This window comes from Anthonomus grandis, chromosome 4, assembly GCF_022605725.1.
Source record: "Anthonomus grandis grandis chromosome 4, icAntGran1.3, whole genome shotgun sequence".
NCBI classification, from domain to species: Eukaryota; Metazoa; Arthropoda; class Insecta; order Coleoptera; family Curculionidae; genus Anthonomus; species Anthonomus grandis.
The window spans coordinates 3,305,293-3,329,370 of NC_065549.1; the positions used below are offsets into that span (position 1 = coordinate 3,305,293).

General features: G+C 35.2%; 1 protein-coding gene and 2 long non-coding RNA genes across 6 annotated transcripts; 2 read left to right on the forward strand and 1 right to left on the reverse strand.

Annotated features, from left to right (window-relative positions):
* Positions 1-929: 929 nt before the first annotated feature.
* On the reverse strand, positions 930-24,078 carry LOC126735119 (titin-like). Of its 3 annotated transcripts, none has more exons than XM_050439050.1 (5): positions 23,893-24,078; positions 18,683-23,829; positions 14,359-18,034; positions 9,559-9,869; positions 930-1,445 (listed from the first exon to the last, which is right to left on the reverse strand). In XM_050439050.1, exons 1-5 carry the CDS (start codon positions 24,053-24,055, stop codon positions 1,269-1,271), a joined length of 9,474 nt encoding a protein of 3,157 aa, XP_050295007.1. In that variant the 5' UTR covers positions 24,056-24,078; the 3' UTR covers positions 930-1,268. The 3 variants fall into 3 exon arrangements, with proteins under 3 accessions (XP_050295007.1, XP_050295006.1, XP_050295008.1); XM_050439049.1 differs by having other exon boundaries at positions 9,559-9,872; XM_050439051.1 differs by lacking the exon at positions 930-1,445 and having other exon boundaries at positions 9,707-9,872; positions 14,339-18,034.
* On the forward strand, positions 9,828-10,253 carry LOC126735121 (uncharacterized). Its single transcript, XR_007660330.1, has 2 exons — positions 9,828-9,960; positions 10,058-10,253. It is a non-coding gene; the product is annotated as an uncharacterized LOC126735121 (long non-coding RNA).
* LOC126735120 (uncharacterized) lies at positions 10,353-12,279 on the forward strand. 2 transcript variants are annotated; one of them, XR_007660329.1, is made up of 2 exons: positions 10,353-10,535; positions 11,412-12,279. It is a non-coding gene; the product is annotated as an uncharacterized LOC126735120 (long non-coding RNA). The 2 variants fall into 2 exon arrangements; XR_007660328.1 differs by having other exon boundaries at positions 11,445-12,279.

A 24,078-nucleotide genomic window follows, 5' to 3' on the forward strand; every position in this document is an offset into this window, starting at 1 on the left:
ATATTTGCCGCGCTTTAAATGAAACACATTTACTGGTTTAATTATTATATAACCAAGGAAATAAAAATAGCACAAAAGAGATTTTTCCATTTTTTTTTAATAAAAACGTGACTCTTAATTACTAACAAAATTCTAACCAACCAAAAAACACGAAGTGAAGTTCTTGTTTGTCAATTGTCACTTTTCGGGCTATGCTTACATTGGTTGCACGCTGTATATTTAAGGTAAGTACACACTCAACGACTTACCAAAGGTAAGTACATACTAACTTATTCTAACATGGTGGACATCAAATGGTGTATTTGTTAATTAAACTGCTTAAAGAAATTAGTTATTAATAGATTTTTATAGTAAAATTGTTAAAAAATTCAAGTACTAGGTTATGTACCTATTAATGATCAACTGTCAATGTCAACCGCTTTTTCTTTAGAAAAATGACACTTTTATACGAATCTGTCAAAGTTTGCCAACCGAAGTTATGACATAAATGATGTATTTGTTAGTTAAAATGCGCAAAAGAATTGTCTTTCATAGATTTGTATAGTAAAATTTTTGAAAGATCCAATTTTGACAAATAGATGCAAATTAGGTTATGTAATCAACGTCAACCGGATTGACGGGTGTCAATCTGTCAACCGCTTTCCCTCCCTTTCACCGGAAAATGACATTGATTGATGTATCCGCTGAGATTTGACAATCGCAAGTTGTGACATAAATCTTGTATTTGTTAATTAAAATACGTAAAAACTTCTTTTTTGTAAAAACAAGATTACATTTTCATAAAAAAACACTTTAATTCTAGGTTATGATAAGATCAAAATTTGTGCCTTGGAGACTTGTGCAATAAAACTTTGGCCATAATGGGGGGGGTTATGTTTTGGGGCTTAGAAGGAGGGAAAGGACATGAAAAGAAATGATAAATTTCTTACTCTATCTTAAAAAATCTGCTTTTATTTATAACATACTAAAACTATTAATTAGTAAATAATAGAATTTAAAAAAAAACATCGAACAGTTTACCAGTGGTTGTTCAATTGTGCCACACTATTTTTGGCTAAGGCACTTTTTAGGCATCGGTTAACTCCACATGCTTTAAATGACATTGCTTATATCTGGCACCTACATAAGACTAAACAACTAAAAATACTGAATTCTACTATAACATATAAATAAATCCTCATTATTTATTTTTATATAATTCATATAATATGTCCTATTTAAGTATTTAAACAGGATATTTGCAGAATGTTGACAATAGGGGGGGGTTCTCAAGCAGACGCGGATGAGTTGACGGTTTTCTTCTGTCTTCTACGGACCAAAAATCCCCGAACTCCCGCCTGGATTTTCACCGCCGATTTTTCCTCCAGATCTTTCGCCGGATCTTTCATGTTTTCGCGGGAACTTCTTTTACGCAGTTGACGTTTTTGGTCTACAGTCGACGCATTCTGGAAACAATCGTAAAGTTTTTATATATAAAAATCATCAAGTATGGAGATTTTCGCTTATGAGGGGACATTTTCAGATGTATTTTAAGAACCACTCAAAATATATGCATGATTTTTTAGGGTAACGTGAGATCGTGAAGTTCCCGAGGATAGATTTGAGGGTGAAAACGTGGTTGTAAGTTAAGGTTTTGTGTAACTAGTAATTTTTTACTTTTCTTACGAATATATTGACGAAATAATTGGAATATTCTTAAAAGGCCTATAGTCCAAGAACGAGCATTTCTTGCCGAATTATTTCGTATGAGAATTATTCTTGTACCTCTAATAATTTTTGAGTTATAGGCAATATTCTTACCCAGGGTCCAAAAGCCAACAAATTTGAAGTTTTGAAACGCATATTCAACATTTTTATTTTGGCCATAAACTAGAAACCAAGAATATTTTCATAATTTTTTTTACATCAAATCAGAGGGATTTCTGATGATGGATTTGCGGGTTAAAACGAGGTTGTACATTAAGAATTTGGGTAGTTTGGGCTGGGGCTTTTATTTTCTTATCGAATGTTAACTTTTTGGTCAATATTTTCACGAAATAATTTGAATGTTTTCAAAAGGGTTTTAGGAAAAGAAAGAACATTCCTTTCCTAATAAATTCATAGAAGAGTCGTTCTTGTATCTCAAAAACTATCTGAGTTAAAGGCAGTTTTGTCAGCCGGGGTTCAAGATCTATTAAACTTTGGGGTTTGACCATCATTTTACAACATTAAGATTTTTATTCATTAGCGGACATTTTTGGACATAACTTAGGATCTACTTAAAGTATTTTTATATTTTTTTTACCTTCATTTAAAGGACATCTCGATGATGGATTTGAGAGTAAAAAGCTGATTATGTGCCTAAGGTTGCGGTTATTTATTGCTTAACATATTTTTACTATCCTTGCAAATAAATAGGTAAACCTTAAAATCTCAACTTTCGTTAATTTTTTGGGGATAACCTTTCAATTCTTTTATTAAACTTTAGGCCAAAAGTAGTGGATACAAAAATTCAAAAACTTATTTGAATCGCCTTTTCAGTCAATTTGCTTTTCAGGAATATTCTAATTCCGATAAACGTACCTAGAATGTTATGGAGAACATTCTCAACCTTAAATAATATTTACCAAATTAAAAAAAAAACTTGCGTTAAAACAGCAAAATTCCCCCTCGAATAATGTTAATTACCGCGGACGAATTTATATGTGTAAAAACTTTTATAAAGTCCAATTCAGAGATCTATTAAAATCTTTGATGTGTCGCAGATGCCGCACTAACTAATTCGTGCGCCTACGTCGTATTTATTGTCGCATGATATACATGTTTAAATGGTAAGATTTTATATAGTTTATCTATGAAATCATTTTAAATATACGTAAAACCGCATGTTTTATACTATTTTTTATTTTTCTTTCGAAAATGTCCATTTTTAGAAAGAAAATAATATCACAAGAAAATAATATCAAAAAATTGACCGCGGACTAAAATCCAAGCATCTTACAAAATATTTTAAACACTCCCAGCACTCACAGCCTTGTCACCTCTTTTTAGCCAGTCTATTAAATAAAGATAAAACATGCTGCGTTCTGGCGATTCCTACTTTAGGCTGTGCAAGTAATTGTGTATCTCTCTCTATCCCACTGATTTTGAGAATTACGGGGCCGTACCCAGATAAATTTATCGGCTGTTTTTGTATTACTTTTGACGTGTTTTTAAAGAAATCTTTAAGGATGGGTCTATCACCTTTAATAGTTGGGAGGGAGGTCAGGTGAGGTCATTATTATTTGATGAGTTTTGCTGGTTTTCCTTTTTCCCCTTTTATGAAAGTGGTGAATTTAGAATGTGGCCTGTATTCGTCTAAATTTTTTGCAGTTTTTACTGTGAGGAAGTGTGTTTTTTTATTTGTGTTTGTGGATTTGTTTTAGTATTATTACTGCCCCTGTTTGCCCTTCAGTGACACAATAAAGACTACTTCTTCGACCTTTTTTCTGGGAAAAACCCTTTTTTGCTATAGTAAGAAAAACACTGTTTTTATTAAGAAAATAAGTCTAAAATTTTGTTTTTTACAGCTTACTTCCCTCTGTTGTGGCAGTTGAGGATCAAATTTCGTGTTTGTCTAGGAATTTTTTTTGACGAAGAAATTTACAACAAAAGTCATATTTTTTTCTTACTTAATAATAACCACAGTAATTTTTTCAAGAAGGAAAATGTCAAAATTTTGCAATTATTGATTTATGGATTATTCTAAAGATTTTTTTAGTTTTTTTTAAAGAAATGACTAAAATCCACTAGCTAAAAGCCCAGAACATTGAAATTCCATCCCAGAAGTGCCTGTGCGAAAAAAAACATTTGTCCCTTATTGGCACCCCAATGTTTTAAATTTTTTTAAATCAACATTTTTTCAATTATTGATTTATGGCCATCTCTTTTCTGAAGAAATGATTGGAATTTATTCATTAAATGTCAAGACAATTGAATTTTCATTCCAGGAGTGCCTGTAAAAAATAAAATAATTTGTCCCTTATTGACACAATAATATCTTGAGTTCTAGTAGTCAAGATTTTGAAATTATTGATTTATGGACTACTCTGAAGGCTTTTTTAGTCTTTTCTGAAGAAACGCTTGAAATTCATTTACTAAAAGTCAAAAAATTGGATTTTTTGTTCCAGGAGTGCCTGTAAGAAAAAAAAAAATTGTCTCTTATTGGCCCGCCAATATCTTGAATTCTAGTAGTAAAAATTTCGTTATTATTGATTTATTGACTACTTTGAAGACTTTCCTAGTCTTTTCTATAAAAATAACTAATATGTAATAACTAAAAGTCGGAAGAAAATGGACATTTTATTCCAGAAGGAAAAAATTTGTCTCTTATTGGCCTCTTACTTATACCTTGAGTTCTAACAGTCAAAATTTTCCCGTTATTGATTTATGAACTACTTTAAAGGTTTTTTTATTCTTTTTTGAAGAAATGACTAGAATCCATTTATTAAGAGCCAAGAAAATTGCATTTTTATTCCAGGGGTGGCTGTAAAAGACAAAATAATTTGTTTCTGGTTAGTACCCTAATATCTTAGGGTTCTATTGATTTAATTTTGAAATGAATGAGTTATGGACTACTCTGAAGGCTTTTTTAGTTTTTGTTAAAGAACTTACTAAAATCCATTTTATAAAAGTCAAGTAATTGGAATTTTTATTTCAGGAGTGCCTGTATAAACATAATAATTTGTCAACATTTATATGAGATAAAAGTATAGTTATCTCATTCCTTTATGAGCTAGATAGAGATAAACTTATGTGTCAAAAAGATATTGATACATTTTAATATTCAAACGTTTTTTCATAAATAATATTTAAATAATAGAGTGTTTATGGGTAAAAAAATTGAATGGGTTTATAGAAAACGACAGTCAACTGATCAAAAATTAGTCCCTATCACGAATTTTGTTCCAATCTTATCTTTTGGCTCATTGACAACATGCAGCAATATATGCCCTTCAGCGACACAATACATGGAAGAAACTGCTAAAGAACAAAGGCAAAAAAACAGAATTTAGAAAATTGTATTAACTCTTTGGGCCAGATTCAAAACACTGGTTAAATTTATAAAAGTATTTAGTATTCTCACTGTAGTTTTAGGATTCAGTATACTTAAAATGTAGTGTTTTGTATAAGATTCTAAGTTTTTAGTATAAGCATTTATCTTTGTTAATTTTGATCTAATCTCTCCTATTATGCACAATAACTAAATATCAGGCAAACAAATTAATAAATATTACATTCAGGATGTAAAGTGTGTTTTTTACAAGTAAGACTTGTGTTTTTTAAACGCATAAGATATAGACCGCTAGATGATTTTTAATGTAAAAGTTGATTTTAAAAAATATACTTCCACTTTTCTGACTACATAATTACTTTTTATCAAAAGAGATTGGTACGAAATATAGAGATGGGGGTTTTCACGAGTATCTTATTATAATAATATATCATAATATGTATTAATTTAAAAAAAACAATAATAAAGGACATTGAATATGGCAGCCAAAATCCCCATTAATAATCACCACCAAGTAAAAATAAATCTCAATACCCAAAAAAAAGGAAATATATAAAATTTGAAGACAAACCAAAACATTTTACCCTTTTGTGTCAAAAAGTAAATATTTAATGCCTTAATCCACAAAATAAATGGGCCTAAGTAATTCGTACCACCTATTCTCTCATCACTTGTTATAAACACCCCACTGATAGCGCTAAAAACTAAACTTATTAAATTAAAATTTTTGGTTAAACTCTTTTTCGTACTTAAATCTTACTTATATTTAAATTAAATATTATCTACCTATCAACTATCCTGAATTTCTAACTTAATAAAACTAATCCCAAGAATCCCGAATAATAAATGTTAAGGCCGGACCTGTGCAACTTTTCACGCTTGAGTGGCTGTGACTGAGGTCAGACGTCTAACAAAATAGTACGTGGGCGCATGTAGTCAAATTTTACGAATCAAATGTATAAATTCTTAAAAAAATGCTTAAAACATTTATTTATTTAATGGACTGATTAAATATCGCTTAGAATATTACTTTATGACTGTTTTCACATAAAATTTTGCGATTTAAACATGCATGTCATGTGACAATACAAGCAACACCGGCACACGGACTATTCGCGGCACATCAAAGATTCTAATAGATCTCTGAACTGAACTATACCGCGGTAGTTATCGTAAATATGGCCGTATGGTTTCTATTCAAATTTTTCTGTTGAAATGGAACATTATTTATTTTACCCACCACATCCACCTGAATTGAAAGGTTTCAAATTATTTCGTGAAAACCATGTCGATCCATCACGTGTTACAATAATTAATAAAGGCGCAATCATCACCGCAAATAGAAAAATTATTATTCGATATTATATATTATTAAATAAATATTGCGGTTGCAAACGGATGATGCTAATTAAATGAACGAATAAAACGTTTATACTGGGTGATTGATTCTCCATAGCCATGGAAGTACATTAAGTAGTCAATTATTAGTACATCACTTCCTGTTTAACCGGATATTATTTATGAGGCGCTTAAGTGATTTTTACGATGTTTTTCGTCGACGGGTCGTATAAATACGTCGAGGTTTTTTTGAGAGGGATCACTCACATTTAAGTGGAGCCTCTGAAGGTTGTACTATAAACGGTGAACTTCAAATGGTGTATTTGTTAACTAATAAATGCCTAAAAAACTTGTTTTTAATCGATTCTTATAATAAAATTGTTGAAAGGTTCAATTTTGATTAAAAAAAAATCGAATTAGGTTATGTATAGCTTCATAAACTGCCAACGTCAAGCGGATTGACGTGTGTCAAACTATCAATCGTTCCTTTCTAGAAAAGGAGATTTTTTGCGGATTTGTCAAAGTTTGACAACCGGATGTTGTACTATAAACGATGAACTTCAAATAGTGTATTTGTTAATTAATAAATGCCTAAAAAACTTGTTTTTAATCGATTCTTATAATAAAATTGTTGAAAGGTTCAATTTTGATTAAAAAAAATCGAATTAGGTTATGTATAGCTTCATAAACTGCCAACGTCAAGCGGATTGACGTGTGTCAAACTGTCAACCGTTCACTTCACCGGAAAAGGAGTTTTTACAGATCCATCAAAGTTTGACAACCGGATGTTGCAATGGTAGACGTTAAATGGTGTATTTGTTAATTAAAATGCGTGAAGAGTTTGTTTTTATAGATGTTTTAGTAAAATTATCGAAACATTCTATTGTGATAAAAAAAATTAAATTCAGGTTATGTATACAAACTGTCAACGTCAAGCGGATTGGCATATGCGAAACTGTCAACTGTTCCTTCCTAGAAAATAAAATTTTTTGACGTCAAAGTTTTTGACAACCGGAATTTATAACATAAATGGTGGACATAAAATGGTGTATTTTTTTAATTAAAATGCTTAAAGAAATTAGTTTTTAATAGATTTTTATATTAAAATTGTTAAAAAATTCCAGGTTTTATACCTATTAATAATCAACTGCAAAATAACGCTCTTTCTTCCGAAAAATGACATTTTTTTACGGATCTGCCAAAGTTTTCCAACCGACGCTGTGACATAAATGGAGTATTTGTTAATTAAAATGCGTAAAAAATTTGTTTTTATAAATAATTAATAATTTTATAAATCGTTCAATAAAGATTATTGAACGATTCAATTTTGACAAATAGATTGAAATTAGATTATGTAAAAATAAATTTTTACCTTTAATAAAAATTTTATACCTTCATAAACTCATGTAATTAACTGTCAATGTCAACCGGATTGACGTGTGTCAAACTGTCAACCGCTCCCTCTCTCTCCCATATTGTTTGATGTATCCGTTAAAATTTGACAACCGCAAAATGTGACATAAATGATGTATTTGTTAATTAAAATGCGTAAAAAACTTATTTTTAATAGATTTTTATAGAAATATTGTTGAAAAATTCAATTTTGATAAAAAAAACTTAAATTCTAGGTTATGTATATCTTCATAAAATCGACGTCAACTGGATTGACGTATGTCAAACTGTCAACCGCTCTCCCCCCCTTCACACTCCTTTCTCAAGTTGGCGGCAATTTTGAAAAAACATTTTTATTATTATGTCAGATACTCAAGAGACGTAATTATACACAAATACACGGTAATTCATTTAAATTTACGGTTTTTCAGCTCTGACCTTAAAAAATATCCATAAAACTTAGAAGACTATTTCATCATTCTTTAATGCTTTTATTAGAGGCATATTATAAAAATGTGGAATTTTAATCCAATTAAATTATTATACTAATTAGATGCGGCATTATGGTTGGGTTTTTATATTACACATACTATAATAAAGCAATAATAATAGAATGTATTGCGTGAAATATTCAGGGACGTAGACACATATAAATCATATTCAAATAAGTTGCTTTGCAAGGATCAAGATGGCGGCCAGTCGCCATCTTCATCGTCAGCTGTCATTGCTACACTATATAAACCAAAAATACACAAAAATCACTTCTAAGCGAAAAATATTCGAAAAATGCGTGTCCTTCAATTTTGCACGCTGTCCGAAAATACAATTTAGATCTTGATCTCCATCAAAAACGAACATATGGCGTTAAAAATAGCCCCCGACATATTTTCGAAAATCATTTTAATATTAGGATATGCGTAAACGATCTTGAATAAATGACGTAATTTTAACGTTTTTTTTATATACAGAGTGTCCTTTTAATATAAGAGATGCAAGGTTGGTTAAATTGGATCAAAAATAAATAGGCGCCAAGGCATTATCCGGAGATACCCGAAAAAAGACGAGTCTTACCAACGTTGTTACTTTAATTATATGTGCACGAAAGGGGCATTGATATACCCGTCTCTCTTTAACACACCATTTTCACCATTAATCGGTCTTTGTGCTCGACACATTGTTTTATAAAAATTTTAAAACAAGCGATGCGATTTAACCGAGTTTTAATTAATTGGTCACTTTATTTAACCCATGGATGTAGTACATGATATTGCAAGGACAAAATAAATTACTGATGTCTGTATATAGCATTTAATTGTTTGACAAAAACATCCATAGTAAATTGAACAATAATAATAAATAATTGGTTTATAGGAAAAATACATAACAGTAATCACGTGGTTTTCCTAATAATAATCATTTCTCATTGCTATATACAGGGAGCGCCAAAAAAACACGTGGGTTTCTTGAAAATTAAGTGGGGTATCTTATAGGGTAACACGGTCGGGAACAACCGGTGAGATGTAGGGTTTCATCCATGTAATGTTTTATATTAAATTCTGTCTCATATTAAATTGGGAAAAACAAGTTTTTTCGGTCCGATCAAGAAAATGAATTTTCAATTTATTAAACGTCTTCAGGGGCCCCCAAAACCATCAAAAAAATTAGAATTCCTGCAAACAAAGACACACTATAAAATAAGTTTCCAATAGGCCCGTCTTTATCTAACACATTACTATTCATATAAATCTCTCCTTGTCTAACTCAAAAAAAAAATATTTGAATTTCCTTCAAATTACCTTAGCTTTCAACTGTTTCCTGACTTGGTAGCCCCTAAATCCGGCCTGGATTTTGGTCGCCGCCTCCTGCTCCATGTTTTTCTCCACTGTTGTACTACTGATAATCGCGTTATTCCTTTTGTTGTTGTTATTGTTGTAACCGCTTTCCATGCCCCGTCGTTCGATAGCGCGCGATTCCGACGACTGACTGTCGGGATGTTCGACGCGGGAGGATCGGCGAGCGTCCTTAAGCGACGCCTGCGCCCCATCAGTCGCGACGCCCTCCCGGTCCGAGGCGGGGCGTCGGGACGTCACGTCGACGCTCTCAACACCTGCTGTATATCAAACGATAATTTGTTTGTGTTTTCTGGTGTGTGGATCGTGTTAATTTTGTTTTAGGCGGACATATGGATCTACAGGATGGTACGTGCCGGTGAATATGACTTTTCAGTTAATGTATTTTAGTTAATTACGGTACAAGGAATAACTAAGGATGACTAAAGTATAATAAATAATTTAGGGATCTTAAAATTGCCGCCACTTTTCACTAAGATGGCGCCCATGAGTGGTTTCAAGTTTGACGTGTTGCCAGCCTTAACACCATAAACGTACATTTTTACCCATTTACTAGTATAAATCAATAAATGTGTTATATTCATAATAGAATATGATAAGAAGAGTTATATTAATATAAAGAAATATAAATATCTTCAGAAAGCATTTTTAATTGCGGTGAATTATGCTGATTTGGCAACTACGCGCCCATTCGGGTGATGATATTCGCGTTTACGTCTGTCAATGTCATCTGTCAACGGTGTGTCAAAAAGCACAACATATGTGTCAAAAGGTCCGTTTGTGTAATATTTTGAAATATTTTTAGGGCTCTTTTGGCTAATTTAGGGTTAAAAGTGTCTAAATCAGGAAGTTATTGCACAAAGAACCTATTTGATGCATTGTATACAAGCAGGCAGTACCAGTAGTTGAGTTATCTATGGCAGGTACACAGTTATTTTATAAGCAAACCGGGTGTAAAGTCGGCACTTCTGTAGTAGCGCTTATAGTGGTATAAAATGGCCCCTATTTCTACTAAAAAATGTTAATTTAGTCATCTTCATGAAAAGAAAGGCATGTATTCCTAACTTTATTTAATTCATTACTCCATAATAGCATACATTTAAAAAAATTCTTAAGACAACTCCATTAAACTGATACACTCTGTAGTACTCCACCTTTAAACATAAATTAGACCCAATTTAAAAGAAGCATCATGTTATTGAATGTAATGGCACCTAAGGACTGGTTAATGCAACTCGACGTGAGTGATTTATTATTAGGTTATAGCGATACAGTGTTGTACATCCCAGAATTTAGATCATTCCTATCCAAATAGTGTAAAAATAATCCTTGATCTGTTAATATGTTAGCTTAATTTTAACTGGGAAAGAAGGTTTATTGGGAGTTATGCCCCTTTATTTGACTATAAGTCTATGTTAATTAACTTCAAAGATACCTAATAAACTTCCTTGTTGCACTAATAAGTCGGGCAAACTAATTAGGTAGAGCTTTACTGAAAACAAACCTAAGTGATTTATGGAACTGTTGATACTAAATTAACACTTCCTATGTAAGCTTAAATCAAGCCATATTAAGTGAAAAGCAAATATATATAAAATTTTCAATGGAAAACAAACAATTTCAGGAAATTTATGTTTTTTTTAATGGTCCAGGAAAATTTGGTTTATAGCCAGGAAGAAAAAATTAATGATAAATCATCATTTTTCTAACATATCATCTGCTCGTGATGTATGATGGCCTATTTGTTCAGCTCGGAAATGTGTTATTTTTAGCTAAGAGTGAAAAATGTCTATTTACAGGTTTACCTTATGTTACAAAATTGGAATTTTTAGGACCCAAACCATAATAAATTGAGGCTCATCATATTGTAGTAGAACCCTATTAGTAAGAGAAATACAATTTCAAGGCAAGCAGCCTGAAGGAGAAGAATGACATAAGGTACAGATAAAGAAAAGCAATAAATTAATCATACTCTATTTTTAGGTACGATAACTTAAGTCCTATGGGGGATTTAATGAACGTAAGCTAGAACCTCAATAAGGTCTTGAAGGGCAGAAGCCATAACCCTAAAGATATTCCAGAAATGTTCCCTTAAAATGTTTTGGAAATGTCTTGAAAAGGTCCTAGAACATTTGACATAGCTGCCTAATTAAAATTCCAAAAAACATGATTTTTTTGACCTCAACTGCCTGGACCGAGTAAAAAAATTATATATTCACACCCGAATCCAAAATTAGAAAACCTCCAATTAGGACGTCAAACGATATGACGTACACTCGTCGGGTCTGCGACAATTTTATTAATAAAAGAGAAACTCCCGTTGTGAACGTGACGCCCACACGTAATTTAAAAGAAAACGTCGGATAATGAATGAAACTGTGGATACATTCCTGGTAGGACAATACCTCTTAGGAATATCCATCGAAATTTTACGTAAAACTATCGTTTAAGGAGCATTTAGGGAATGTTAATTGTTAGATAGTTAACAAAAAAAGGTCCCAACCAAAACGGCTATAACTACCCAAATCCTTAACCTAGAAACATGGTTTTACCCTCAAATTAAACCTCAGGAAGTCCTTTTTCTTAGCGTACAAAAATTATGAAAATACTCCAAGTAGATCCTAAGTTATAAATGTTTGATAATAAATAAAAATTTTATTCTTGCAATATGTGTTTCAATAACTTCAAATTGGGTGGTTCTTCGACCTTGAGTGACAAAATTGCCTCTAACTCGGAAAGTTTATAAGGTATAAGGATCGTTCTCATAAGAAATTATTGGGTGGAGACGCTGTTTTTTTTTTGCCTAAGACTCTTTTAAGAAAATTCGGATTATTTCGTGAGAAAGTCCAGGAATAGTGGAAATTTGTTAAGAAAATTTACAAAAAGAAATGCCCCAATCAAAGCTGGCCTAACTATTCAAATCCTTAGTCTAGAATCATGTTTTTACTCTTAAATAGAACCTCCGAAAGTACTTTTTGTTAGAGTGAAAAAATTATGATAATATTGTAAGTAGATCTTAAGTTCTGAATAAAAATCTGATTATTGTAATATGAGTTTCAATAACTTCAAATTGAGTGTCTCTTGGGTGTTGACTGACAAAAATGCCTCTAACTCGAAAAGTTTTTGAGGTAAAAGGATCGTTCTCATATGAAATTATTCGGTGAAAAACGCTCTTTCTTTGCTAATATTCTTTTAAAAGAATCTTAATTTAATATTCTCGAGAATAGTGGAAATTTGTTAAGAAAATTAAAAAAAAAATGCCCCAACCAAAACAGCTTTAATCCACCAAGCTTTTGGCCCTAAATCATGTTTTTACCCTCAAATCGAACCTCAGGAAGTACTTTTTGTTGGTGTGAAAAAATTATCAAAATATTGTAAATAGATCCTAAGTTATACCCAAAAATGTCTGATAAATACAAATTTTGATCTTGCAATATGCTTCAAATTGAGTGTCTTTTGGACATTGACTGACAAAAATGCCTCTAACTAAGAAAGTGTTTGAGGTACAAGAATCGTTCGCATATGAAATTAATGGGTAAGAAACGCTCTTTTTTTGCCCAATAATCTTAAGAATATTCCAACTATTTCATTAGAAAATTCCCAAGAATAGTGGAAGTTTGTTAAAAAAAATGCCTCAACCAAAACTACTCTAACTACCCAAATCCTTAACCTAGAATTATGGTTTTACCCTCAAATCGAACCTCAACAATTGCTTTTTGTTAATGTGAAAAAATTTTGAAAATATTCTCAGTAGATCCTAAGTTATACCCAAAAATATCCACCTATAAATAAAAATCTTAATCTTGGATTGTGTCTTGGACCTTCAGTGACGAAATTGCCTCTAACTTAGTAAGTTTTTGAGATACAAGAATCGTTCTCATATGAAATTATTGGGCGAAAAACACTCTTCCTTTGCCTAAGGCTCTTTTAAGAATATTCTCAAGAATGGTGGAAATCTGTTAGGAAAATGTACAAAAAGACATACTCCAACCAAAACAGCCCTAGCTTACCAAATCTTTAACGCTGAATTATGATTTTACACTTAAATCGATCCTTCGGAAGTACTTTTTGTTAGTGTGAAAAAATTATCAAAATATTGTAAGTAGATCCCAAGATATACCCAAAAATGTCAGCTCATAAATAAAAATATTGAACTTTTAACATGTGTTTCAATAACTTTAAATTGACTGTGTCTTGGACCTTAGTTGATAAAATTGCTTCTAACTCAGAAAGTTTTTGAGGCAGAAAAGTTGTTCTCACATGAAATTAATGAGTAAGAAACACTCTTTCTTTGCCTTATATTCCCTTAAGAATATTCTGATTATCTCGTGACAATATTCTCAAAAAAACTGGAAATTTGTTAAGAAAATTTACTCAAAAAATAGCCCAACCAAAATTGTCATAATTACCCAAATCCTTGGCCTAGAATCACGGTTTTAGCCTCAAATCAAACCTCCGGAAGTACTTTTTATTAGTATGAAAATATCTTAAGTAGATTCCAAATTATCATCAAAAACACCAATAATAAAACTATCGAGGGCCCCTTGAACCATACCTGACAAAACTCCCTCTAACTCAAAAACCCTTGGACCTACAAAAAACTTTCTTACATCAAACTATCGGGCCAAAAACACTCTTCCATTTAAGAACACACTCAAATCCCCTAAACGTCCGTGTAACATACCCCACACCCTCCAAACAGTGCAAACCAGTGAAATCCACTTACTATGATAACATATACTTGACCTGGGTCCTGCGGCGCTCCACCTGTCTCCTCCGCGGTACCGTTACTGATCATCACGTTAGCCCCACGGGCCAGAGGTACCACCAGCGCGTCATGGAACTCGCCAGAGTGTCTCAATCCAGTGAAACTCTTCAAATGAAGAGTCTCGATTTTGTTATCGTTGACGTTAAGGTCAGAGGGTTTAAGGGTTTTTGAGTCAAGCACCCGATGGTCTTTGGTAAGTAAATCAGAGTTGTGAGGAATTTCAGGAGGCTTCGAGGTTTCTACAGTTATATCAGATGAATCTGGGACCTTGGGAGGATTATCACGAAGTTCTCTAGAGTGAAGAAGTTTCTGATGGTCTCCATCATTTGTCTCGGTAGCAGTTTTTTCATTTTCAACCTGGAGCTCACTGGATACAACTCTCTTGATGACTTCTTGGACTACCGAGTCTTCTTCAGCTTTATCACCTGGTTTGATAACATTAAACGAACCTTCTGGCATCGAAAGAAGCTCACTGGAAGGAAGTTTCGGTTTATCTTCATGAACTTTATCACTTGATTCTTGAAGTTCCTCGGTCAGACCTGGAATCAGCACGGTATCGTGCAGCTCACTCGAGTGCAAAAGATTCTGGCTTTTAACCTCTTTGGTGTCACTTAAGTCTTTACACTCTGGACCAAGCGCTTCACTGGAAGCTTTTGATTCAAGTGAATCATTCTTTTCGGGATATTTTGCATTCACTAGTGAGGCTTCTTTCTTATATCCTTTATCCACCTCACTGTCATGAAGCTGTTCTGACTCAACTGTTTTTGGTGTTTTTTCGACCGATGACCCATGAGGCACATTTTCAACATTCTTGCCTGCTTCAAGTTCTCCCAAAACTGCCTGAGTCAGCATTGGAGCTGGTATAGAGTCATGAAACTCACTGGAATGAATCAGTTCATTATGCTTGAGACCTTCAACTGTTGAAGTCTTATCAGTGACACCGTTTTTATGTTCAGGTTCAACAAGCAGTTTATTTTTATTCTCACTGTCTATATCAGATGGTTTAGTATGATTTTCATTGGAAAAACGAGTCGGAACTTCATGGTTTCCTTCATTGGGTTTGTTTTGAGATCTTTGAGTGATCTCCGGAATAATCACGCTATCATGAAGCTCACTGGAATGAAGCAACTTTTGATGATCTTGAAGTATTTCCTTGTTAGACATATTGAGTTGTTCATTGTTGTCCAGAGATTGTTGAGTCAGTTCTGGAATAATTACGCTATCATGACGTTCACTGGAATGAAGTAATTTGTCTTGTTCATTAGTTTTGTCTAAAGATTCTTGGGCTGGAATGATCACACTATCATGAAGTTCATTGGAATGAAGTAATTTCTTTTGTTCATTCAGAGATTGTTGAGTCAACTCTGGAATGATCAGACTGTCGTGAAGCTCACTAGAGTGAAGCAACTTCTGGGACTCTTTAGACTCTGATTCGACGATACCTTTCTCTGTTTGTACAGAGTCAGCTGTGCTAAGTATAGCTGCTTTACTAGAATCGTTAGCTTCACCTTGTTCTTTACTGTTCTTACCGTCACTAATTCCCTTGACGTCTTTCTCTTTCCCATCACTTTCTTCATTAGGCTTCTTGTCATCAACCTTCAAGGCTCCATCATGAAGTTGACTAGAATGAAGCAATTTGTCTTCTTCATTAGTTTTGTCTAAAGATTCTTGGGCTGAAATGATCATACTATCACGAAGTTCATTGGAATGAAGCAACTCGTGATGGTCATGAAGTATTTCGTTGTTAGACATATTGAGTGGTTTATTGTTGCCCACAGATTGTCGAGTCAGTTCTGGAATAATCACACTATCATGAAGTTCACTAGAATGAAGTAATTTGTGTTCTTGTGGTTCATTCGTCTTGTCCAAGGATTTTTGAGTCAACTTCGGACTGATCATACTATCATGAAGTTTATTGGAATGAAGCAACTCGTGATGATCTTGAAGTATTTCCTTGTTAGATATATCGATTTGTTCATTGTTGTTTAAAGATTGCTGAGTTAGTTCTGGAATGATCACACTATCGTGAAACTCACTAAAATGAAGTAATTTCTGATGATTACCCCCTTGCTCAATTTTGTCCACAGACGGTTGAATCACTTTTGGAACAATCACACTATCATAAACTTCAGTGGAATGAAGTAATTTGTCTTGATCATTGGTTTTGACTGTAGTAGATTGTTCTGCTTCCTTGTTAGGCATATTTGGTTGTTCATTGTTGTCCATAGATTGTCGAGTCAACTCTGAAATGATCACACTGTCGTGAAACTCACTCGAATGAAGTAATTTCTGATGATTTACTCCTTGATTTGTTTTGTCCAGAGATTGTTGAGTCAGCTGTGGAATAATCATACTATCATGAAGTTCACTGGAATGAAGTAATTTATTTTGTTCATTCAGAGACTGTTGAGTCAACTTTGGAATGCTCACAGTGTCGTGAAGCAACTTCTGGGACTCTTTAGAGTCTGATTCGACGATACCTTTCTCTGTTTGTACCGAGTCAGCTGTGCTAAGTATAGCTGATTTACTAGAATCGTTAGCATCACCTTGTTCTTTACTGCTCTTACCATCACTAATTCCCTTGACGTCTCTCTCTTTCACATCACTTTCTTCATTCTTGTCATCAACCTTCAAGGCTCCATTGCAGCAACCTTCTTTACCCTCACTTCCATCAACTGCCGGTTCTATCAGGGCAACTCCTGCTGGACTTCCACCAGAGGTTCCATAAGAGTGTTCCTGTCCTCCAGGAGAAGAATTCTTTGATTCTCCCTTAAGGCTTTCCTCTTGGTGAGACCTCTTTTCCCCGTCCTCCTCTTTGCTCTCCGCCTCCTCAGCGATATCCGGCAAATTCCTCAACGGAGTGCGAACCATCCTGTCGCGCTCTCCCTCCTCCTCCCTCCCATCCTCCGGATCGAAATCGTACAAATACCCGTCCACGGTGGTCGAGGTGTCTTCGTCTTTGTACATCGTAGCTGCGTCATGTAGCTCTTTGCGTAGCTGTTCGATATCGAACTTGTTCTTCTCGTCTATCGGTTTGCCCGAGAGCTGATCCAGCAACGAGTTCTGCACTTGGTCTATGAGGTCCACGTGGTCTTCGATAGCGCTGGTAGACAAGGCTTTGCTCGATAGCTTTTTTGGCTGATTAGGTGGTTCTTGTTGGGAAGTGTGTGGAGGGTGTTTGGGCTTAAGTACAACCGTCACGACTGAGTCCATTGAGCCGACGCTGCTCTGGTCGTCCTGGGCTGTTTCCTGACTGCTCGTGCTACGATGAGGAGATTTAAGGTCTACGGAAGTGGAGTTGTTTTCCATTATTGCTTTTATGGCATTGCCAATGTCTGCCTCCAGGGGTGTCTTTTTGGCAGTGGTTTTCAGTATGCCCTCCACCGTTGCCCTAACCTCTTTCTCCAGTGGGGTCTCTTGTTTGCTACAATTGTTGTTAGAGTCTTTGCTTGGTTTGCCTACGGTCGAAGCTGATTCTTTGATCGCCTCCGGTTCGTTTACTGTGTCAGATCTGTAGAAATCTGGTTTCGTAGCTACTGATGGATCAACATTTTTAATTGTCTTACTCAGTGTCCTCTTTTGGTGCCTATGACGTTCCAAAAACCCTCTGACTAATGCTTGTAACTTGATCGCTGCCTCCTCTTCTTTATTTCTCTGTGAAGCAATTAAAATCAACATTCATAAATAAATAATGGCTCTATTTGTCTTATATACTGTTTGTTCTTATTATTAGTAATTTGACATAGAGGATTCGCATTTTTTATTAGCATAAGATAATTAAGAAGAGCATATATTATAAGCCTTAAAACATTATACAGGGTCTCCATTTAATATTGCGGTGCTCGATTGCGGCTAAATCTTGAAACGGAAAAAAACATTTAATAGGGGGAATGTTAATTGATTTAGAGAGGCTATTTTTTTTTAAATTAGTTTGGTTGATACAGGGTGTCCCAAAAAAGGGTAGTACATAATGGGAGTCTTATTTGACGCTCTCTTTAACCCTAAGACTGTATAAAATAAAATATTAATGGTAACATCACCCAGAATTATATTATTCTCTTACTGTGGACAGGTATAATAATAATAATAAGCCATCAAAATATTCAACACAACTCCCTAAATCTAACCCTGGTGGCTTGTAGAATGTTCCAATGAGAAAAACTGTTTTAGCCAAATTTACCTTTAAAAAAAACCATCCAAATCATCAGAGAAAGTGAAAGCTTTCAAAAATTTCCTACTAATACCCGTCCCTACCACGACACTTTTTTTCAAGAATTTATGAACATGGAAGTTCAGACTTACCTGCTTCTTCAATACTTCTCTAGCCCTCCATGCGGACTGGATGGTCCTCGCAGCATCTTCCTCCTTTGTCTTACGCACAGATTTCTGCTCAATTCCTTCCAGGTGTTCCTTAGCACCCTCGACCCCCTCCAAGATCCTCTTGGCGATCAGCACGTCCTCGCTACTGCTTCCGGTTGAATTTTTACCGTTCAGTTTTTCTTCTAACTCCTTACTGTCAGCTTCCAGTTGTCTGACCAGTGGTCTCCTACCAGCTGATCTCCTAGGAGTAGGGATTCTGCTCCTGGTTTCTTTGGTCTTTGGCACCCCAACTGATCTGGCTCTTCTCACTTTATTATTGTCGTCTCTGTCCAGGCTTGAAGTCGGGGTTTTCAAGCTGGATTGAGAAAGTGACCTTTCAGGCTTGTACTTTAAGATCTTACTAGGCTTCTTGGTCTTCTCTGCCACATAAACGTGATTTTGCTCGTTTTCCAAGAAGTCTTTGACCGACTTCATCGAAGTCAGTTCAGGCTTCACCACCTCGATCACCGAAGCCACTTGCTCAATGTCTCCCAACTTCGGTCTCCTCTGCTGCGGTTCTTCTTTGACAAAAGTGTCCTCCTTACTAATCCCCTGCCTCATTTCATCACCCTCATCGTCTTCCTCAAGAGATTTTACTTCTTCTTCAGTATTGCTCCTCTTGGTCCTTTCAGCTTCCTCACTAGAACCACCATTGACGATGATCAGTTTTAGACTGTTGGAGTCTTTGTCGCTGGAGCTGAACCGTTTGCTCTCCATAAGGGTCTTGTGAGAATCAAAGTCCAGGAGGTCCTTAACGGAGCTGAAAACCTTGCTGGGGATCTTCTTGTCGTCTGACAGAGGTTCCGGGATGTTTTCCTTGTTGGCCAGATGCAGTTCGATGTCCTTCTTTAATGCCTCCAGGTCGATTGGTTTTGGGGCTGAGGAATCAAGAGGTTTTACCACCTTTTGGTCTAACTCACCTGTTTCCGGAACCAGTTTTTGATTTTCACGAAAAAACTGATTTCTTGAAGTTTCTTTAGGTTCAGTTGGTGACCCGTGGTCTGCTACTCTTGATTTAAAATTTGTTTCTTTTGATGATTCTTCCCTCCCTGGTTCTTGCTCACTTTCCAATTGGTTCTTCGGTTCGTTGGCAACTTCACTGCTACAAGATGAAGGATCTAAACTGGCTTGTGGTGTATTGAAGCCACTATCTTTGGCTTCGCTGGTCACCAAAGAACCCTCTTGGAACATGTTGGGAACCGCTGTGTTTTTCTCATTAGGTGATTCGGTGGGATCTTTGAAAGAACCTTGGTGAGAGGTGGTAGGTGGGTTTTTGTGGTCACCTTGCGAAGGTTTTTGGGAATCTTCAACAGAATCATGAAGTTTAATGGTTTGTTTTAGTAACTCTGGACCAGTTTCTTTATTAAGGTTTTCAACACTCACCTCAGTTTTAACCGAAGGATCTTGAGGTGTTGTAGTTTGTTTGAGTATCTCTGAATCCTTATCAAGTGTCTTTGGAGCAATTGGTTCTCGTGTATCAACACTTGCCTTAGTTTCAAGCAAAGAATCTTGAGGTATGATGGATTGTTTTGGAATCTCTGATTTTTGGTCCAATGCCTTGTCATTGTTTCTCACTGCTTCTTGAATTAACGAATCTTGAGGTGTAGTAGTAGATTTTTTTGGTGCCTCTGGTTTTTCATCAATTAGTTCCTTGTCGTTGCTTTTCATTATTCCTTGAGTTTCTTCTGCGTCATCAGTCGAATGTTGCTTATGCAGCAAAGAAACTTGAAGGTTATTGAGTTGTTTTGGTACCTCTGGAGTTTCATCTTGGTTGGTCTGATTGTCTTTTGATTCTGGTTTGTCAACTTTTTCAACATTTGACTTAGCTTCAACCGAAGAATCTGGAACTATGGTAGATTGTTTTGGTATCTCTGGTTCTTTATCAGTTTCCTTACTGCTGTTGCTCTCTTCTTGCAATGTCTTTGAAAAAATTGGTTCTTGCTGTTTATCAACTTTTTCAACCAAAGAATCTTGATGTATGGTGGATTGTTTTGGGTTCTCTGGTTTTTTATCTGAGCTCTCTTCTCTTTGAACTGTCTTTGGAGAAGAATCATCTTGAACTACGGTTGATTGTTTTGGTATCTCTGGTTCTTTATTAGTTCCTTTATCTATATTTCTCACTTTCTCTTGCGGTTTCTTTGCAGATTCTTTTGATGCTTGTCCATCAACATTCGCCTCAGTTTGTTGAGAATTTTGAGGAATGGTAGATTGTTTGAGAATCTCTGGTTTTTCTTCCATTTCTTTATCGTTGCGTCTCTTTTCCTCTTGTAGTTTCTTGACAGAATCTTCTGATCTTTTTTCATCAACGCCGTCATTACTTCCCTCAGTTTGTTGAGAATTTTGAAGAGTTGTAGATTGTTTTAAAATCACTGGTTTTTCTGCCGTTTCCTTATCGTTGCGTCTCTTTTCCTCTTGGAGTTTCTTTGAAGAATCTTCTGGTTCAACAGAAGAATCTTGAACTATGTTGGATTGTTTTGGTGTCTCTGGTTCTTCATTTGTTGCTTTATCTATACTTCTCTCTTTCTCTTTCAGTGTCTTTGGAGAATCTTTTGATGCGTCTTCATCAACATTTTCAACATTCGTTGCACTTTGTTTAAAACTTTGAAGAGTGGTAGATTGTTTGAGAATCTCTGGTTTTTCTTCTATTGCCTTATCGTTGCTTCTCTCTTCTTCATGGAGTTTCTTTGAAGAATCTTCTGGTCTTCTGGATTCAGTTTCAACCGAAGAACCTTGAGTTACGATAGATTGTTTTGGTGTCTCTGGTTTTTCATTAGATGCTTCATCTATGCTTCTCGCTTCCTCTTGCATCGAAGAAAATTCTGGTACTTTTTTATCAACGTTAGACACAGATTCAACCAAAGGGTCTTGAATTATGGCAGATTGTTTTAGTGACTCTGGTTTTTCATTAGTTTCTTTATCTATGCTTCTCTCTTCTTCTTGTAGTGTCTTTGAAGAATCTTTTGATGCTTTTTGGTCAACATTATCAACACTCACCTCATTTTTTAGAGAATTCTGAAGAACGGTAGATTGTTTGAGAACCTCTGTTTTTTCTTCCACTGCTTTATCGTTATTTCTCTCTTTTTCTTCGGCGTTTGTTAAAGAATCATCTGGTTCTTTTTTATCAACATTTAACTCAGATTCGTCTAAAGAATCTTGAACTATGGTAGATTGTTTTGGTGTTTCTGGTTCTTCATTATTATCTATACTTCTTTCTTCCTCTTTCAGTGTCTTTGGAGACTCTTTTGATGCTTGTTCATCAACATTATCAACACTCGCCTCATTTTTTGGAGAATTTTGAAGAACGGTAGATTGTTTGAGAACCTCTGTTTTTTTTTCCATTGCCTTACCGTTGCTTCTCTTTTCTTTTTGCAGGTTCTTTGAAGAATTTTCTGGTCCTTTTTTAGCAACATGTGACTCACTTTCAACCAAAGAACCTTGAGATATGATAGACTGTTTTGGTGTCTCTCGTTCTTCATTAGGCGCTTTATCTATGCTTCTCTCTTCCTCTTCGAGTTTCTTTAAAGAATCTTCTGCTCCTTTTTTATCAACATTTGACTCAATTTCAACCAAAGAATTTCGTAATATGATAGATTGGGTTTCTGGTTTGTCATTAGCTGCATTATCTATGCTTCTCGCTTCCTCTTGCTGTGAAGAAGAGTCTAGCCCTTTTTTATCAACTTTTTCAACATTTGACTCCGTTTCAACCAAAGAACCTTGAGGTATGATAGATTGTTTTGGTGTCTCCGGTTTTTCATTATTTGTTTTATCTATGCTTCTCTCTTTCTCTTGCAGTGTCTTTGGAGAGTCTTTTGATGCTGAAGCTCCATCAACACTCGCCTCATTTTTTTGAGAATTTTGAGAAATGGTAGATTGTTTTAAAATCTCTGGTTTTTCTTCCACTTCCTTATCGTTGCTTCTCTCTTTCTCTTGGAGTTTTTTTGAAGAATCATCTGCTCCTTTTTCATCAACATTTGACTCAGTTTCAACCAAAGGATCTCGAACTACGGTAAATTGTTTTGGGCTCCCTGATTCTTTATCTATTTCTTCGTTACTGCTACTCACTGTTCCTTGAAGTGTCTCCGAAGAAACTCCTAGACTCTTTTTATCAACACTTGAAGTTTGAGGTATGGTCGATTGTTTTGGAATCTCTGGTTCTTTATCTACTGCCTTATTACTGGCTCTTAGTTTTTTATCAACCTCAACAGTTGTTTGAGCATCTTGAGAGGTGGTAGATTGCCTTAGAGCCCCTGGTTCTCCATTGATTTTCTGATTACTGTTTCCGTTTTCTTCCAGAGTTGTATTTGAAGAAACTTCTTGGCCTTTTTTATCAACACTTGACTCCGAAGCATCGTTGGATTGTTTTAGTACCTCTGGCTCTTCGCCACTTCTTCCTTCTTCTTGGAGAACCTTTATGGCATCCTTTTTATCAACACTTGTCTCAGTTTCAACTTTTAACTCAGATGCTACTTTTTGTGTCTCTGGTTCTTTATTTGCTTTGATTGTCATTGGACCTCCCTTCTTATCAGCATCTTCTCCAGTTTCAACCAAAGAATCTTGAACTGTGCCAGATTGTTTTAGCACCTCTGATGCCTTATCCATATTATTACTCCCCTCATCTGAAGCATCTTGAGCTATTGCACATTGTTTTAGAATCCCTTCTTCTTGTACTCCTTGGAGGTGCTTTGAAGAATCTAGTGCTTGATTAATACATACAGATTTTTTGGGTACCACTGGACCTGACAGTTTTTTCTCACTCTTTTTCTTGTTGATTTTCTGTTCCACTTGGGCCACGTTGGTGCTCGCCTCCAAAACATCCGAGTCCAGTTTGCTCTCACCCGGTTTCTTTAATATATCGACTTTGATCACCTTCTTTTGCTTATTGGGGTTTATCTTTGTTTCGCTTAGGGGTTGCCCCTCGGGGATTGTCGTCGATCTCTTTCTAGGTGTCTGATTGGTCTTTGGGGCCGTGGGAGACTTGCCGCGCACGCTCATTTGTCTTGACAGATTGGGTTTGGCAGGTTTGGGTCTTGGTTTCGGTTCTTTGGCCAGCACCGAGGGTTTCAGTTGGGTTACGGACTGTGCTCTACGTACTGGACATAAGCAGAAACATTCTTACTAAATTAAATGGTTTTAAAATAAATCATGTTACATACCTTTATGATGGAAGTGTGTTTGTTCTCTCAGGTGTACCAGACGCGAGAAGTATTCGGAAGCGAACATGTAGAGATCCTTGGGTTTCTTCAGGAGAACTTCCTTGGTGAGTCCTTCCATGAGTTCTTCCAGTCCAATGGGCACGCTCACCCGTTTCACGATCATCCCGATTTTGTTGTGATTGTCCC